The sequence below is a fragment of the Sminthopsis crassicaudata genome, chromosome 3, assembly GCF_048593235.1.
Source record: "Sminthopsis crassicaudata isolate SCR6 chromosome 3, ASM4859323v1, whole genome shotgun sequence".
In the NCBI taxonomy this organism is placed as follows: domain Eukaryota; kingdom Metazoa; phylum Chordata; class Mammalia; order Dasyuromorphia; family Dasyuridae; genus Sminthopsis; species Sminthopsis crassicaudata.
The window spans coordinates 569,046,190-569,065,933 of record NC_133619.1 but is presented as its reverse complement, the minus strand read 5'-3'; the positions used below and the strand labels follow the sequence as shown (position 1 = coordinate 569,065,933).

General features: G+C 37.9%; 1 protein-coding gene across 2 annotated transcripts in view; it reads right to left on the bottom strand.

The window, feature by feature from the left end:
• Window positions 1-12,990, bottom strand: part of WDFY2 (WD repeat and FYVE domain containing 2) — a 146,746-nt gene extending 133,756 nt beyond the window's left edge. The window contains exon 1 of one of the 2 annotated variants that reach the window (XM_074304789.1): window positions 12,461-12,990. In XM_074304789.1, the coding sequence (XP_074160890.1) occupies window positions 12,461-12,945 (485 nt within the window). In that variant the 5' untranslated portion in view covers window positions 12,946-12,990. The remainder of the gene's footprint in view (window positions 1-12,460) is intronic. The other variant, XM_074304788.1, reaches the window with a different exon arrangement.
• Between the last annotated feature and the right edge of the window lie 6,754 nt (window positions 12,991-19,744).

Here is a 19,744-nt window from a genome sequence, read left to right as displayed (position 1 = left end):
TATAGGTTCTCTTCAATAATTCATGGTCTTCTATTAATTTCCTTCAAATTTGCATAAGAGAGGGGCAACTAGGTGGCGCAGTGGATAGAGCACCAGCCCTGAATTCAGGAGGACCCGAGTTCAAATCTGATCTCAGACACTTAACACTTCCTAGCTGTGTGACCCTGGGCAAGTCACTTAACCGCAGCTTCAGGGGGGGGGGGGGGGAATTGTACAAGAGCTTAATTTTTATATGAAGTAAACCTGAGAGTCTAATGTGGTTTTTGGGTTTCCTTATGGCTAGGTTTCAAGTCAATCAATATTTTTTTAAGTTTCTACTGTATATAAAATGCTTTGCTTAAGAATTAGGGAAGGGAATGGGGGAAAACTGGGACATTAATATATTGTTGGTGGAGTTGTGAACTAATCAAACTATTCTGAAGAACAATATGGTGCTCTGCCCAAATGGCTATCAAACTGTGTATAACCTTTGTTCCAGGAGTGTTTCTACTGGGCTTATATGCCAAAAAACCATAAAAAAGAGAAAGGACTCACACATACAAAATTATTGTAGCAGTCCTTTTCATAATGGCAAGAAACTGGAAATTGAGTGGATGCCCATCAGTTGGAGAATGGCTGAATAAGTTATGGGATATGAATGTTATGGAATATATTGTTCTATAAGAATCTATCAGGATGATTTCAGAAAAGCCTGGAGAGACTTATATGAACTGATGCTAAGTGAATTGAATAGAACCAAGAGATCATTGTACACAGCAACAAGATTATGTGATGATCAACTCTGACAGACATGGCTTTTTTCAACAATGAGGTGATTCAGGTCAGTTCCAATGGTCTTGTGATGGAGAGAGCCATCTACACACAGAGAGAGGACTGTGGAGATTGAGTGTGGAGCATAACATAGTATTTACACTTTTTTGGTTGTTTGCTTACATTTTGTTTTCTTTCTCATTTTCTTTCCTTTTTGATTTGATTTTTCTTGGGCAGCATGATAATTGTGGAAATATGTACAGATGAATTGTACATGTTTAATATATATTGGATTATTTGCTCTCTAGGGGAAGGGGTGGGGGGGAAGGGAAGGAGAAAAATTTGGAACAAAAGATTTTGCAAGGGTGAATGTAGAACAGTATCTATGCATATGTTTTGAAAATAAAAAGCTTTAAAAAAAAAAAAAAAAAAGGAATTAGGGAAGGGAGAGGTTTAGAAAATTGTTTATTTCGTATTCTGGCCAAGCAAAGATTAAGAGTAAATGTGGACAGGGTGCAACAATTTCAGGAAATAGGGGGCTCTTTTAGTGCCCTCAGTATGATTACCAGTTTTAATCACTGCTAGATAAATGCCCTTATTTTTGTCTATTTACTAACTTTTAAGAAATTTAGTCAGGCTAGATCTGCTATAATCAGGGAAGATCTTTTTGCTTCTCTTCAAGCTCTCTTACCTTGTCATTTATTTTTAGCCTTTATTCTAACTAATCTGTTAATCTGGTAACTCATCTTCTACCTATAACTACTGGCTTTCTTCTTAGGCAAAGACAATTTCATTTTTTATGTCAATGACTACTAAGAACCAGCTTCCAATTCTCTTCTGGCAGACACTAATACTGTTAATTAGTCTACGAGCTTTATCCCTTTCCAATACCTGATTCTAAAACATGCTTTCCAAACTATTCCTTGCTAGTCTCCACCTTCATTTTGTATATGTATACCTAGCTTGGAAGATCTTGTTAAGTTCTCTATTTTTACCAGTTACTTGACCCAACTAAAATTATCTTATTTCAACTAATAAGAATTTATTTTCTGGCCCTTGTATCTCCCCCATCAAAAAGAAAAACAAATATGTCTAATCAAGCAAAACAAATTCTTGTATTGTTCATGTCCCCAAAAAATGTGTTTCATTCTGCATCTTGATGTATCATCTCTCTAATAGGAGATGGATAGCATGGGTTATCATCAGTCTTCATGAATTACATGTGATCATTATCAAATTGCTTCCCTCTGTATCAGTTCATAAATATCCACCCAGTTTTCTCTAAACCCATCTCTTATCATTTCTGATCACACAATATTCTATTATATTAATATAACCTAATTCATTTAGCTATTCCAAATTGATGGGTATCCCTTTAATTTCTATTTCTTTGTCACTACAAAAAAGCTATTATAAATATTTTTTATACATCTTAATTCTTTTTTCTTTGATCTTTTGGTGAATACAGTTCTAATAGTGAGGATATAGGGTCAAAAGACACTTGTGGATTAGTTACTTTTGAGGCACAATTCCAAATTGTTTTCCAGAACAGTTGAACTAATTGACAGCTTTGCCAATGGTACATTTTAAAGCACCAGTTCTCTTGAAGCCCCTCCAACACTTGCTGTCATTTCCTTTTTATCATCTTTTTCCAAACTGATCAACATGAGGTAGAAGCTGAAGAATTGCTTTAATTTGTTTTTTCTCTATTTTTTATTGATAACAGTTATAATTATCTTCATGTTAATCTGTTTGCTTTCTATTATCTCAATCACTCCCAAGAAATGATTTCCAATTTTCCCATAAAATAATGTCTTTGGGTGAACTCAGCACCTACTGAAAGAAACTCAGCCAATTCACATGATCATAAGATCATATAATCATAAGATTCTGAGCTAAAACAAGCCTTATTGATCATTTAATCCAAATGTTCCCTTTTAAAGATAAGGAAACAAGGCCAGAGTTGCCTACACTCAAGTAGTATATAGTAAAGATAGGGAGGAGGTCCTTAAATGTTTTTTGTTTGTTTGTTTTAGCATTTGATAGAGCAGTGGATAGATCCCCAATTCTAAAGTTAGCAAGATAAGTTCAAATCCAGACTCAGACAGTAGATTGTGCCTCAGTTTCCTCATCTTTTAAATAGAGTTGTCTCTCCCATCTTCCATCTGCCTCTTAAAATCCCCCAGCTCTCTACAATGCTCCTGTTCAAATGTACCTTCCTAGAAGAGCCTCTGACAGATTTCCCCAGTGGTTGAGTTGTTAGTTCTATTTGCCAACTTTGTATTTATTCTCTTTATACTTATCCTGTATATATTTATATGTGTACTTTTTTTTCCTCTAAAATACAAAGTCTTTGTGAGTAGGGAGTCTCATTCTTTGCATTTACATTATCAATGCTTATTAACTCCAAAATTATCTTCTATTTTCTTGGTGTATATTTTTATTTACTTGTCTATGTACTGTCTTGTCCTCTAGAGGAGGAGAGGATTCCTTGAGAGCCACCACTGTTCCAATGTCTTCATATTCCAGGCATCATTTAGTGGTTGTCCTTCCTCTCAATCATTCACATTCATTGTCAGAAAAAAAAAAAAAAAAACTCAAGAGCATCCTAAATCTAAAAAGCAAGCTAATGTATATTTATGAAATTTTGTTTGTAAATAAATAGTTTACCTAAAGAAATAAAATGTATACCTATCCACTCTTTAAAGTAGTTACTGGGAATATTAAAAATTCCATCCAATTAAATACAAATTTAATACAATTAAATACAAAAGGATGCTTTTTAATATGAACAAATATAGAAGAAAGGCAAGCAGAAAGTGCAAGAAAAAAGAATAAAGAGAAAATAAAAACAAGTTCTCAGGAGCAAAATGCTAAGAAAAATGCAGAGACACATATAAAAAGAGATGAACAGAAATAATCTACAGGTAGAAGTTGGGAAAAGGAACAAAGGGATAAGCTTTTACCAATATTTCATTTGATGGAAGAGACAAAAGACTAAATTCATTTACAGATACTGTCTTGGAGTTGGTAGGAAGGAGAGAGGGGGTGGGGAACGAAATCAAAGAAGTTTAAGAAACAAATTGTACTTGGCAACCTCAGACATAGTTCCATCAGTCAAGTAGTCTGTTCTCCTGCAAATTATGTGACCTTTAAACAAAGAGCTGGACCTGACTTGTGGGCAGAATTTCTCTGTCTCTGCACTATAGTAGTCATTTACACTGATAGTGTTAAATATGGTAACTGCTATAAGACAATATGGAAAATCAAAATTTTCAAGTCATTCTCTAGCCTCACAAACTGATTTACCAGCCTTGTCTCCTTTCCTGAGGATAGAAGTAGTCAGAGCAGTGGGCAGAGAACAATGAGTTTCCTTTCTAGTCCTCATCCCGACAGTAGGACCACTAAATTCCAAGTTTGAGATGGGAGGAGCAAATGATATGGATAAAGACATTCAAGAAAAGGCAGAACTGCCAGCAAGGTCTTGAGGATGCAAAGCAGTAGCAACAGAACACAGCTTATTCATCTCTAAAGGGAAAGTTCTTAAATCTTTTTCTGTGCTCTGAATGCCTTTCTAAGTCTGGGGAAGCCTATAGACTACTTCTCAAAATACTATTTTTAAATGCATGAAATCATATACAGAAGGTTACAAAGAAAATTAATTATACTGATAGTTTCCAAAAAAAATTTACTAAGTTCACAGACTCCTGAATCAGAACCCCTGCTTGATAAGTACCTGTGGGAGCCATGAGGTAAAAAGATTTAGCTAGAAGTGCCATTCTTTCACTTCAAAGTTTAAGTACACCATCTTCTATTTTCTTCCTGGGAATAAGACAAGTCCTTTTAACTTCTTCATATAAAGGCATTTTTCCTGACCAGGGCTGGATTTTGTTTGTTTTTTAAATGAGTTTAATTTTAAGATTTACCAAAGAAGGGATAGCTAAATGATACAGTGGATAGAGTATCAACCCTGAAGTCAGGATCTGAATTCAAGTTTAGCCACAGACATTTTAACACTTCCTGGCTGTGTAACTCTAGGTAATTCACTTAATCTCAATTGCCTCACCCCACTTCACTCCTCCCCCCCAAAAAAAAGATTTACTAAAGAGTCAAGAGTTTTAGTTTTTGCTTTTTAATGCCTGCTTTAAGCTGATTCTTGGAATTTTAATAAAAGGAAAGCAAATGTAGGAGAGAGTAGAATGAAAAAGATCCAAATAATTTGGCTATTAAAATATATCATTAACAAATACCTATTCATTATTAATAAACGTATCTATATATATTTTTAAAGTGTCTTAGACCAAGCACACAACTGGTTGATTTTACAAAGACCTGAAAAGATTTTCATAAACTAATGCTGAGTGAAATAAGTAGAACTAGGAATACATTGTACACAGTAACAGCAATAATGTGCTATGATCAACTATGAAAGATTTAGTTCTTCTTAGTGGTATTCAATGATCCAATAAACTTTGGAAAGAATACACCATCTGCATCCAGAAAAAGAACTATGGATATTGAATGTATTCAACACTTTCCACCTGTAGTCAAATTATTATAGATTGGAATCCAAAGACATTATCTAAAAACTGACAAGTCTTAAGAATGTTGTAAGTCCAGTTTAACTAGGTGCTGGGCTCCCATACTAAACAAATACCTTTGTAAAGCTAAGCCACCAATAAATAAATATCATTGCAGCACATCAGAATAGCTATTTGATTTCAATTTCTCTAAAAGATGATGGTGATTCAGCATATTTTTTAATATCTGAATTCTCACAGATGTATTTCTATGAATAGCAGGATTTGAGGAGTTGGTTAGTGTGAATCAAGACTGTCTTCTTCAAGAAGATGGAATCACTAAGTAATTCTGTGGGTAAACATGTCCCAAATCTGAGGCTCTTAAATTGGCGTCTGTAAAAATTTTAAAAAGGAAATATTTTACTACTACATACCTGTCAGACTGGCTAGAATGACAGGGAAAGGTAATGCAGAATGTTGGAGGGGATGTGGGAAAGCAAGGACACTGATACATTGTTGGTGGAGTTGTGAAAGAATCCAACCATTCTGGAGAGCAGTTGGAACTATGCTCAAAAAGTTATCAAATTGTGCATACCCTTTGATCCAACAGTGTTTCTATTGGGATTATATCCCAAAGAAATACTAAAGAAGGGAAAGGGACCTGTATGTGCCAAAATGTTTGTGGCAGCCCTCTTTGTAGTAGCTAGAAACTGGAAACCAAGTGGATGCTCATCAACTGGAGAATGGCTGAATAAATTGTGGTATATGAATATTATGGAATATTATTATTCTGTAAGAAATACAGGGGGGCAGCTAGGTGGCACAGTGGATAGAGCATCAGCCTTGAATTCAGGAGGACCCAAGTTCAAATGTGGTCTCAGACATAACACTTCTTAGCTGTGTAACCCCAATTCGCAGGGAAAAAAAAGAAAGAAAGAAATTAAAAAAAAAAATAGAAAATGGAAAAGAAAAATGAAAAATGTATAAAATTTTTTAAAAAATGACCAGCAGGATGATTTCAGAAAGGCCTGAAGTCACTTACATGAACTGATGCTGAGTGAAATGAGCAGGACCAGCAGATCATTATACACTTCTACAACAATACTATATGATGATCAATTCTGATGGATGTGGCCCTCTTTAACAATGAGATGAACCAAATCAATTCCAATAGAGCAGTAATGAACTGAACCAGCTACACCCAGAGAAAGAACTCTGGGAGATGACTGAATCACTACATAGAATTCCCAGTCCCTCTATTTTTGTCCATCTGCATTTTTAATTTCCTTCACGGACTAATGGTACACTATTTCAAAGTCCGATTCTTTTTGTACAACAAAATAACTATTTTGATATATATACATATATTGTATTTAACATATTTAACATGTATTGGTCAACCTGCCATCTGGGGGAGGGGGTGGGGGGAAGAAGGGGAAAAGTTGGAACAAAGGGTTTTGCAATTATCAATGATGAAAAACTACCTATGCACATATCTTGTAAATTAAAAGCTATAATAAAAAAGAAAATATTTTGCTAAACATTTTGCAACACATGGTTTTCTTTGTGATCAAGATTGTATTTTGTGCATTTAAAAACAAAATTCTGAGAAAGGTTCACACAAAAGGTTAAAAACCACTATCCTAAATAAAGGATGGACAGGAAAATAAGAGACTCCCTCACAAGTACCATAATTGAGTATAATGTCTTGATTTTAATTTGTTAAAGTGTTTTTCACAAAAGATACTTTTCAGATTCTTACCTAAATGATATTAAACCTAGATATTTGATACCTCTTTCCTAAACAAAAGGAAAATAAAATTATAAATGAAACTATGTGATTTTTTTTTTTCCTATTAGAGAATTTCTGCCAGTCAGGGCACTCTTGGAATTTTTGCAGTTTTTTTTTTTTTTTAAAGGTTGCCTCTTCTCTAGTCTCTTCCAACTGTGAAATTGAGAAAAAAAAGTGGCTTGGCACCCAGTTTTCTCTTAACATGTATGTACTATAATATAATGTAATAATGTAGTTCAATGCCACATCAATCCCCCAATCACAGTTTAAAGAAAATAGAAATCTTAAATAACCATTAGTAATTATAATTATTAATAGGAATCTCAAATCACAATTAAATTGTTGATTTCTAAATGTTATTAGTTTGTCTGAATTATTGAAGATGATCATTTAGAGCCATCTGAAAAGTTGTAATAAAATAATAAAAATAAGGAAAGTGCAAGGTATGATAGATATCCTACAGAAAATGTATATGCAAAAACTGGTAGTTTCTTTTATGATTCAATCATGTAGCAGGAAGAAAAAGGCTATTAGTCTAGGTGATCTCATCTCCCCTTTTCAGCTTTGGAAAAAATACAACCAAAACTGGGGCAGTTAGATGGCATAGTAGATAGCATACCAGCCCTGAAATCAGGAGGACCTAAGTTCAAATCCATCATGAGACATTTAACACTTCCTAGCTGTGTGACCCTGGGCCAGTCACAAAAAGAAAAGAAAACTATGATTATACCTAAATTTCCATCCTAATGGAAGTTTCCAGAAAAATGCAAAAAGAATGGGGTAGGAAGAGATGAGGGAAAATGAAATTCAGTGGTTTTGACTAGATAAATATTACCAACTCCAAAAGAGTCAGCATTGGCACTACGCTTTCCAATGTGGTGCAATATCCGGATCTTCATATCCTGATTGGGGAGATCTAAATTCTTGTGGTATTAGACAGTATTTGGTTTCCTTACATAACTGAAGTTGATGACTTTGCGATTTCTTTGGGAGTCACTTCTTTAGGCCACTTCAGGTTAAGCTAAGTGTTTAATTTAGTAACCTCTGATCAGTTTTCCCAGTAATATTTTTTTTTTAAACAAAAAACTATTCTAACTTTAAAAGACATACAGATGCTTTCAGGCAGATTACTGGCATACACCAGTTGCCATGCTTTCTGAATAGAGCATAAGGATATGGATTTTAACATTTGTAAGAGTACATTTAATCTTTGAAGATTTAAAACTAGTTGTGGTTACAACTTACTTATAAACCTTTTCTCTTGATAACTATTTCTGGGTATGTCAGTTGTTGAATTTTGAACATAGCTGATATTTCATTTATGTTAAATCATTAAAAGACTAAAAATATTCAAAAATTAATTTGACTCTATTCAATTTCCATATTACTTTTAAGAAACATTCTCCAGTCTTTGCAGTAAAAGGCAAAGAAATCATAAATTATAGGGAAATTTTTGCCTACAATCAAAGAAAATATCTGATATGACTCTTCCTAAGGCAAACAAAAAAATAACTAAATTTCATTCAATTGAGTGAATGAATGCTACAAGTAGCTCCCAATTAGGGGAAATAATAAATCCTATGAAGTAGTTACCTATAATTACTCTGTTATATAATTATGTCTTTGAAGAGTTCCAGTTTGAATCTATGGGACCATTTCACAGAACTCACTATCCCATCCTAACCCCATTGGGACCACCAGGTTGTGTGTCTTAAATGCAGAGTAAGAGAGGGGGACAATGTAACTTAGTAGAGGAATGTTATTTGGTGGATAGAGGGTTAGTGTTGGAGTCTAGAAAGCCTGGGTTCTCTAACTACCTGGAGTATATATTAACTGCATAACCAAAAGCAAGTCAATTAACTGCTAGGCTTGGGATCTGCACTGGTAAATTTCCAAATCAATGAAATTACATCCATCTGTTCCTCCATCAAAAAGGAAAAAATCTGAATAAAGCCAGAAGTTTAAAACTGAAAAGAACCTTCAAAATTATCTTAGTACAAATAACTCCTTCCTACTTTTGATTATAAGCAGTTAGGGGTTGCAATGGACAGAGCCCATTAGAACTAAAGGCAGGAGAAACTGGGTTAAGATCCAGCCTCTGCCTGTTCCTAGCTTAGTGACCTTGGGCATGCCACTTAACCTCTGTCTGCCTCTTATTCTCTCTAGAAGAGAGCGATGATGATAATAATAATAGCTTCCTTATCAGGATTATGGTGAGATCAAAATGAGTTTTCTGTAAAGTGCTCTACAAGCTATGTTAGCTATTAATACTAACAGCTAGCATTTAAACATTTATAAAGGCTAGGTACTGTACTCAGTGCTCTCTCAATATTATTTCAATTGATCTTTTAACAAACCTGTGAGTCAACTGGCTTATTCCAAAAGAGTAATTTATTTACAGAGGAGGAAACTGAGAAAGACACACATTAAGTAATTTACCCAGGGTCATACAGCCAGGAAGTATCTGAGGCTAGGTTTAAACACTGGTCTTCCTGACTCCTAGGAGCCAGCTATCAGCCTCAATTATTATTCTGGCAATACAAATAAGTATTTGAAAAGTAGAAATAGAATAAATCCTATCACAATTAAAGCATTACCAAACCAACCAACAAACAAACAAACTGATGCATAAGTTTCAAAGACAAAAGACAAAGACAACCAAAAACTTGGCTATGCGTTACATTTCTAGTTACACTCATTCTGTATAAAGACAGACCTGTTCTCTGATCCCTGTTCATCTAATAGTTATTTTCTATAATTAAATAACTAATGTAAAACTTGTATCTCAGAAGTGGAAAAAGAAACTAAGCTATAGGAGAACATCAAAGAATTGATTTGTCCTGCATAAACAAGAATCCTTCATAGCCTTTCCCATTTCCTCACCTCAAACATCCTAAACAAATTTAAAGATGCAGTATGATATAGGAGAAAGAACACTAGATTGGAAGTGAAAGTAAACTGAGTCCCAGCTCTGCCATCAACTAGCTGTACAACTTTAGTCACATCACAATCTCTTTGGGCTTCATATTTTCTATATATTAATTGAAGTCAGGGAAAATGAGGCCCTTAGGTGCTGCAGTGGATAGAACTCAGGGCCTGCAGTCAGTCAGGAAGACCAGAGTTCAAATGTGGCCTCGGACACTTACTAGAATTGTGAGCCTGGACAAGTCACTTAACTTTATTTGCCTCTGTTTCCTCATCTGTAAAAAGAACTGGAGAAGGAGATACTACTCCAGAATCTCTGCCAAGAAAAATGAAGTAGGGAGAGTAAGAAAATGACTGAACAAAAACAAGGTTTGGAACTAAAAATTCTGGTCTCTGGGTAATGGGAGTTTCCTTATTGTGGAGAGGGGGAAGATCACTTCAAAGGTTCAATCTCCCTCCCCCTTCCCCCAATAAAGTTGAGTATTCTCAAAGGATTCAGAACTGGAAAAAGTTTTGAAAACCAATTAGTTCAACTCTTCACTATACAGAGAAAAGTGAAGAGATTGTCAGTTTCCCAGTCACATGAGTAGCAAAGTCTAACCCAGGTTCTTGGACTCAATAGGGACTCCTTTCTAAACTGCCTTCTGGATTTCCTACTTTAAGTCTGAGTTAAAATCTCATCTTTGCAAACAGACTTTTTATCTCCCTTTAATATTAGTGCCTTCTCTCTAAGATTACCTCCATTTTATCCAGTATCTATCTTGTTCCTAAAAATAATTGCTTGCATGTTGTCTCTCTCATTTGACTGTGAGCTGGTTTTGTCTTATTCCAAGCTTAGTAAAGTGTCTAACACATAAGGGGAAGGTTTTGTCATCTTTCTCTTTTTCTTAAAGTCTAAAAATTTTTCATTATTTATTAATTAGAAGCTGAAATGAGCTACTTTTCCTCTCCAAGTATCTACAGACTAGTAAAAAGTCCCATTCCCAACAGTTCGCTTAGAAAAACATTTTAACATAATAAAACAATTTGGAACACCACTGTAATAATGGAATTTTACTTCTATAGAAAGATTAAAGAGTTTCTTCAAAAATTTTGGAAAGTTACCACAAACCCATATTAAATTAGGACAGTGAATTTCATTGCAGACTGCTTGCCAGGTTCAGACAGAGGTGTATATTTACATTGTGTCCCATCACACTGCAGAGGAAATGGATCAGGTTTCTTTTGGAACAAGTAGTTCATCTGATATGATAAAGAACTTAATCAATGATTTATTGAAAAGCCAAGAAGCATTTATAAAGGGGACACAGCAAGCTGAGTTGGGACCTGAAAATAAACAATGCTAAACACATAATGACTTAGCCCCCCTTCCAGCACTTCCTTCACTGAATCAAATAACAGTGCAAGTGGATCTGCAAAGGCGTTCTTCCTACTTATTAATAAAACATATTGTACAGCGAATACATAGTATCCTAATATTTAAACTGTCCAGTAGTTTTATATTAACTGCTCAAATATCCATTGATATATATGATAAGCTACTATAATTAAATTTTGATCTTGATAACTATCCAAACAGCATTCTTTTAGAAACTAACCTAGTCAGCTGTTTGTGCTTATTTGATATGCTATTTGTCTGCGCATCAACTCCACTTCTGCAAATCGAGCAGTATGCAATTACAAGCAAATAAGCCAGCAAGAGAGAACTCTAAAGCTATTTATAGGGATGTTGTTTTTTGGTTCTCTGTATGTTCTAGGCACTTCCCCATTGAAAGTAAAAAAGGGACAAAGAGGGGGAGGAGGAGAAGAGGATGGAAGAGTGAAGAAACCCTCCACATTATTTTGTAAAATTAATGGTTTGCAACGTTTTCAGAATGAAGTAACCAAAATTTAAGTTTACCGAGTGCCACTTCAAAATTTACTAAGAATGGTGGACAGAGGGAAAGAAGATTGCCCGAGGATTCCGGCAGAAAACGCTGCAACTGCAAAGTAGCCTCCACTTTCGTTCTCTCCATTGGGCAGTTCAGCGCGTCTTTCGGGCACCTGCCGGGCGGTGCCCCAAAGGCAGCATCAGCAACGCGGGCCGGCACAGGTGCGGACACTCCCAAAGCGGACCCAAGTCTAGACAGCAGCCTCTTCCCCATCCTGCCATCGGCTGGGGGCCTATCCCAGGGACACCGAGAGGCGGAGAGGCTGGCATCCTGGGGGGAGTGCCCGGCCTCGAGCGGCCGGTCCAAGACACACGCAGCCCAAGGAGGCGGCGCGCGACGTTGCTCGGCAGAAGCCACACGGAGCGCTAGGAGATGCACGCTGTGAGGAGATGAGGGAGACCCCAGGAAAGAGTGAAAAAAGTAGAAGCCCAAGAACAAAAGCGCCCGAGGCGAGACGCGGAGGGGGAGTGTCAGGAGAAGAAAAGCCTGCGCCGGCTCGGCGCTCCCCAGCCCACCCGGGGTATCCCCGCGGGGTCCCGTACCTGTCCTCGGAGACGCTGATGACTCCCTCCTCCTTGGGCACAAGGACTGCCATGTTCACCACGTCCTGGGACCCCTCCACCCGCTGCAGCAGGATCGGCTTGCGGGTCAGCGCCTTGGGCTGGATCTCCGCCGCCATGGGAGGAGGGGGCAGGCTGGGGGGCACCGCAGCAGCAGCTGCGGGGCCCGCGCAGGGACACCTGAAGACTCTGGAATGCGCAGCCCCGCGGATGCGGGCTCGAGATTGCAACACGGGCGCGGGCCGGCGGGACTGGAATAGCGGCAGACACAGGTCATATCCCGGCTGGGCTCCGGGATAACTCAGTGGCGCTGGCGGGCCCGGCGGCGACAGCGACAGCGGCGGTCCGAGGCGCCACAACAGCCAAAGGGAAAGGAGGGGAGGGGACAAACGGGAGAGCAAGAGAAGGGAGGGGGAGAGAGGGAGGAGGGAAAAGAGAAAGGGCCATCCCTCGAGGGCGGGGCCCATGGACTGGGGGAGGAGCGTGGGCCCCGGGATTACGGGTGATTAACATCATTTCCGGTAAATTGGACCGGGATCTGCTAGCCAGAAAACTGGAGCCTCGTGCGCAGGCGTCTTTTGTACGGCTTCCCTTCTGCTCAAGTCTCCTCTCAGCTTCCCTAACTGCGCATGCCCTCTCATTTCTCCTCCCATGTCGCCTCTCTTTCACTCCTCTGCTTTCCAAATGGAACTTCCAGGCCCCGCCCTTTTTATCCTCCAGTGGAAAGAACACGCGTATTCCCGAGCTCAGGCAAAAGATATGCTAGCCTATGGCACCGCCTACTCCTCCCTCCCTATTATAGGAAGAAACTGAAAGGGCCGGAAGCAATCGGCGCCCCAAGAAATTGGAGCTAGCTAGACGCAGTGCGCCGGAGGCGCGCGCACGAGAACATTCCTAGAGTGCTCGCGGTCTCGGACTAGCGGAGAAGGGGCGGTGACCGAATTGCATCTTGGGATTTGTAGTTTCAGTAATGTGGGGCCGGGTACTGCCTTGCCGTGCTGCATTCTTGCTGCTACGCTGACTATCCCTACGGTGTGGGTCTCCGGTGTCGTGGCTTCGCTGTCGCAAAGGTTTCTGCGCGGAAGCCAACTTCGGGAACCGACTTGGTGGGGGCGAGGAGAGGAGGGAAAGAGGCCCACTTTACTGAGTAGGGAGGGAGTGAGGATATTAGTTACGCTGCGGAATTCCCGTTTCCGCCTTCATCTTTCCAGTTTTGATTCAGCTCACCTAGCTTACGCCGTAAGAGCTGGGCCCAGGGCTGTCATGCGCCTAATTAACTGATTAATTGGAACGCAAGAAAAGGAAGAAGCAGGTGGGGGAAGGAGGTGATGTTACAGCTAAGGGAGCTAGATAAACTTTGGTTGCTGGAAATCCACCTTGCATCTCTTCCCAGTCGTGTTTATTAACGTTTCGACATTTGAATTTAGACAGGGCACCTTGGTGAGAAAATGGAAGTGGTTGCACTTCCTTAGTCAGTTGCAATGGACCTGGATGGAGCAAGTCAGCCTGCGTGGGCAACAGAAGCGGCTGACATTTACATAGGACTTTTAAAATAAAGAGCTTTGTCACCTACTTCTCCAACAAAATTATTTTAACCCTGTAAAGCATAAGGCAAATGTGAACCATAATTGTATTTCCTCTCCTTGACTCTTTTAAATAACCTATATTTATTTACTTGTCCCGCCGCACTCTAGATGTAGAAAGAGGGAGAAGGCTCTGGAACTCCCAGCCTAGGGAGGCCATTGTATACATGCAAGTATTCTTTTACTGCAGTTCTTGCTTAAGTGATTAATTAGAACGACAAAGAAAGGAAGGTTCGGGAAAGGTTAGATGGTAGAGACAGATGACGTAATAGACAAAAGGGTTGAATAACAATACTCGGTTGGATTGGATTTCTGTCTATCACTCACCTCTTGAAATTTTCCCAATTATCTCTTCTGTTTGCTCCCTTCCAATATTGCTTCCCTGGAGTATGTTGTTTGAGAAGTTCAATCACTCATTTTCTTGTTCAGTATTCATCCTTATTGTTTATTTCAATTTTAATACTATTTTCACTATATACAGAAATATATACTATATACAATGTTGGGAAGAGAGGTGCTAAAAGCTGTCACCTGTGGTTGGCTCATAGGGAGACTGTGAGAACTCTTAAGGCTACCCAGCCTGGGGAATGCCACTAATTATCTGACCAATGGTTTAGTTGATAACTAAGGCAAACCCCATATAAGATTATATAACTCGTAAAGTATTTGAAATACATACTGAAATGTACATTGAAGTACATTTCAGTATGTCTAGCATTAGCCTTCCTTTCTATTAATGACACCTCATTTTTTTATGTGGTTGTCTTCCAGTGTCTAGAGTTAACATCTGCTACTTTTAGGTCATTTTACCATTAGAAGATTAGGCTTAATGTATAGATAGCATAATATTATAAATGTGATACCAGGTGGCACTTGGCCTTGGAAAAAGTGCGTCGGGAAGGGGTGGTGCCCCGTCTCTTTCACTTATACCAACTCAATTTTATAGCACTCCCCCACCCCCCCAAAAAAGAAAACAGCCCTTTCCTGGGTTCCTTTCTTTCATTATCACTTTCCATAACTTTCTTTCCTTTAAGGTCTGGGGAAAAGAAGGAAGAGAACTGTCAAACTGGAAGATGTCCCCTCTTCCCTCTGAACCATTTAACAGCAAATTCAGGAAATTTACTTAGGTGGAAACATGTAAGGGAGTACTTTACAAGATAAAAAAGATATAAGTTCCCTAAATTGTAAAAGTTTTTATGGATTGATTAAGGAAACTAAACCTTCCTTTTCTGTCTTCCTAGATCAGACCTATTTCTATTTTATAATGAATCTCAGGTTCATCTGGGTTGTTTTGAGTAGATAAGTATCCAACATAGATTGAGATTGAGCTCCCATACAGTAAAATACAGTACAGGTGTGTTTAGTACCTATTAGTGCTAGAGTGATGGAAATAAGAAAAAGAAAGTCCCTGTCTTTCAGTTTACAATCTCATGGCTAAAGATTACATTCAGACGGAAGGTGAAAGCACTCCAACCCAAAGGTGTGCCCCTAGGAACATGAAGCTAGTAATGTCAAAACCAAGTGGGCAGCAGTGGGCAAATAAACCCTTAGCAGGGCTTCTGGGCTTTTTTTCAGATAAGAATAGCATATTAGCATCTTACTAGACATCTTATTTAATATCTTACTAAGGCAGCTAAGTGGCTTAGTGGACAGAGTGTGGGGCCTGAAGTCAAGAAGATGCATATTCCTGAGCTCAAATCTAGCCTCAGATACTACCTACCTGTGTGACCCTGGGCAAATCACTTCACTTACCACAGTTTTCTCATCTGTAAAATGAGCTGGAGAGGGAAATGGCAAACTAGCCCCATTATCTTTGGCAAGAAAATACCAAACGGAGTCTCAAAAAAAAACCAGACAACTGAAAAATGACTAAACAATACCACAGCCTTATTAGTCATATGAATGAGGTATGGCTCATAGGGAGACTGTGAGAACTCTTAAGGCTACCCAGCCTGGGGAATGCCACTAATTATGCTGGCAGAACAACCAGTAGGGTCACTAAGCCATAGAATTCAAGGATGGAAGTAGCTCCGCCTCAGTTCAATCTACCAGAATTCAATAATGGGTGCAACCCCACCCCTACCACTACTCAATTTTACTTCTTAGCCACAAAATTAACATATCAGTGACTTGGACCTAATCTTTGTTTTTCTTTTCAATAAAATTATCTTCTTGCTTTTGGCTCTTTGCTAAATTCCCTTGGAATTTTAGCCAGCTGTCTAGCAGTGAAATTAATCTTTGCCCCTCAACTTGGAGACGAACTGAGTTTTCAATTTCTTTCACTGTACCTGCCACACTGACCTGGGAACCTTAGATGGGGTATCTCCCATCTCAATAACATCACTATCACAAAACAGAAAAATACCAAGGAAAGGAATGTAAATGACTAAATGGTATAGGTTAAAGAGCTTGACGCTGGAGGGAGAAGACCTGTGTTTAAAGCTAGTCTGTGACATTTAATTACTGTGTAATGTTGGTCGAGTCACTTAGTTTCCCTATATCTCTGCTTTCATCTGTTCAATGAGAATATTAAATCAGATGGACCTTGGGATTCCTTTTTTCTCTGCATCTATGTACCTATGAGTTTTCTATACCTATACTCAAGTACAGATTTCCTACATGTTCAGGAAAGTTAAAGCTAATTTCCCTTCAATCTCTCTAATTCTCTAGCATGACAACAGGGTACAGTCACTTTGCAACACACAAAATTGAATGTAGTTGTTTAGAATATAACCTCCTTAAGGGAGGGTAGATTTTTCTTTTTCCTTCGTATTCCTGGCACTTTGTACCTGGTACAAGTTTAGCATTCAGTAAATGCTTGATGATTGATTGACTGGTGCCACCCAGTTTTTATGGTTATTCCTGAAAGTCCTTTGGATTAGAAGAACAAAGAATGAAAGTTCTTGACTCTGTATTAATCATCTTAGTCCCAATGGACTAAATTTGAGGATATCTAGTCCTAATTAATTGTCTTCTTTTTCTTTTTCAAACACAACTCCACAAGTGACTTATCTTATCTATAACCCTACCTTCCAAGTCCATGATCCTCCCTGGGCCTTGAAATCCCATTTTTCTCCTTTCTGTTTGTTAATAGTCTCCTAACTTCAACTTCCTATAGATAAAGCTACCCTGAAAGAGTGGCACAGGCAATCTCCAACCATGTTACAATTTACATTAATTCATTTTTAATTTCCTTGCCATTAATTTGGCTGTCCAGGATATCCTCAATTATGGAAGTTGTAGAACCCAGACAATTTACCTCCATGGTACCTAATCCTGATCTGTATTTTCCGTGGAATTTTTTACCTGGACTTCTAGTCTTTAGAAGTCCTTCATGTCCTCTCTTTTGACTCCTTTCTAGGAAAATACTTTCCTATCTGAATCCAGAACTAGTTGCCTCCAGATTCCATGCCTGACGTTCTTTCTTCACCCTCATCTAGATATCTCTAACCTCTGATCTCCTGGCAACTACTCTCTTGCTCTTTTTTCCCTTCAGGATAGGTTAAAATCAATGGAAGCAAAACCAGAAACAATCTTTCTTACAACTAGGAGAGACTGATTGCTAGAGTAGACAAGTGGGAATCTTCGAAGAATGTGAGCATTCAGTCTTGGAATTTGTGATACAAACCTAGGCATTCATTATATTTCAGAATATTGGAAGAATTGTTAGATACAATTGTTAAACTATTCTCAGCAACCTTTGAAAAAATGGTAAAGTGGGAGAAATACAGTGAGATTGGAGTGAAACAAATGTGCTGGTTTCAAAAAAGAGAAAGCAGTGCTATCTAAAAACTTAAGTCGATGAGCTTGACTTAGAGATTCTAGGGAACATTTTAGAATATATTATTAAAGGGATGTGTACTGACCATCAGAAATGGAAGTGTTGATCTCAAAGAGCCAACATAGCTTCATTAAGAGCAGGTCATGCCAGAATGACCTCATTTCCTTTTTTGACAGAATTACTAGACTGAGAGATCAAGAGAATGCTCTAGAGATAGAGCTTACCTAGATTTTAATGATGCATTTCAACAAAGCCTCTCATGTTATTCATGTTGGCAAGATGAAAAGATATGGGCTAGATCAGTGACAATTCTCAGACTTTTTGGTCTTAGGATCTTTATACTCTTAAAAATTCTCCTACCCAGCAAGAGCTTTTATTTATGTAGATGTTACCTAATAGTATATTAACATGCTTAAATAGGATTCTTTGATATATCATGTCAGTATCATTCTAATATTTTGTTCATTTGTTCTGTCATGTCTGACCCTTCATGATTTCGTGAACCTTTCTGTCCATAGAATTTTCTTGGCAAAGAAGTTGTTTGCCATTCCCTTCTCCAAATAATTTAATAATTACCATATTTTAAATTAAAATGTCTTAGTGTTATCATGAAAATAGTTTCAGTCTCAAGAATCCTAAAAGAGTCTTGTAATTAGACATTATATATTTAAGTAGCTAATCACTTCCTAGTTAGCAATTTTATCAATGGTTTTGATAAAAACTTACATGATATAATTAGCAGGTAACAAAAAATTTAGGAGGGATAACTAACACTCTGGGATCTAAAAAGATCTTGATATGATATAGTAGTGTGCCAAATCTAATATGATCATATATACTAGAGAGTAATCTAAAGTGTAACATTTGCATTTTTTAAAAAACCTACTTCATAACTACAAAATAAAGAAGTCAAGATTAGATATCAGTTCATGTGAAAAAAATATAAGGGAGTCTGGGGCTTACAAGTTTAATATGAAACATCAATCAGAGCATATCTGGAGTATTGTGTATGTGGATAAGCTGGAAATGGTAAGACTACCAGAACTATAAAAATCTTCAATTTCATTTTATATAAGACTCATTTGGAAGAACTAGAGGTTTTTAGCTAGGATAAGACAAAACTGAGGGGGGGGGATATGACGGTTGTTTTCAATATTTAGAAGGGTACCAAATACAGATGGAAGTGGGATTAGAAAGCAGGGAGACACTCTGCTTGGCCCTGGAAGGTAACTAAGAGGAAAAGAGTGGCAAAGAGGAAGGCTTAGTTTCTTTTTCTTTTATTATTTAGAATATTTTTCCCACAGTATATATGCATGAGTAATTTTTTTTTACAATATTATCCCTTGTATTCATTTTTCCAAATTATCCCCCCCCTCCCTTTACTCCCTCCCCTAGATAAAAGGCAATCCCATACATTTTACATGTGTTACAATAAAACCTAGATACAATATATGTGTGTAAATACCATTTTTTTTGTTGCACATTAAGTATTAGATTCCGAAGGTATAAGTAACCTGGGTAGATAGACAATAGTGCTAACAATTTACATTCACTTCCCAGTGTTCCTTCTCTGGGTGTAGTTATTTCTGTCCATCATTGATCAACTGGAAGTGAGTTGGATCTTCTTTATGTTGAAGATATCCACTTCCATCAGAATACCTCTTCATACAGCATTGAAGAGTACAGCGATCTTCTGGTTCTGCTCATTTCACTCAGCATCAGTTGATGTAAGTCTCTCCAAGCCTCTCTGTATTCCTCCTGCTGGTCATTTCTTACAGAGCAATAATATTCCATAACCTTCATATACCATAATTTACCCAACCATTCTCCAATTGATGGACATCCATTCAACTTCCAGTTTCTAGCTACAGCAAAAAGAGCTGCCACAAATATTTTGGCACA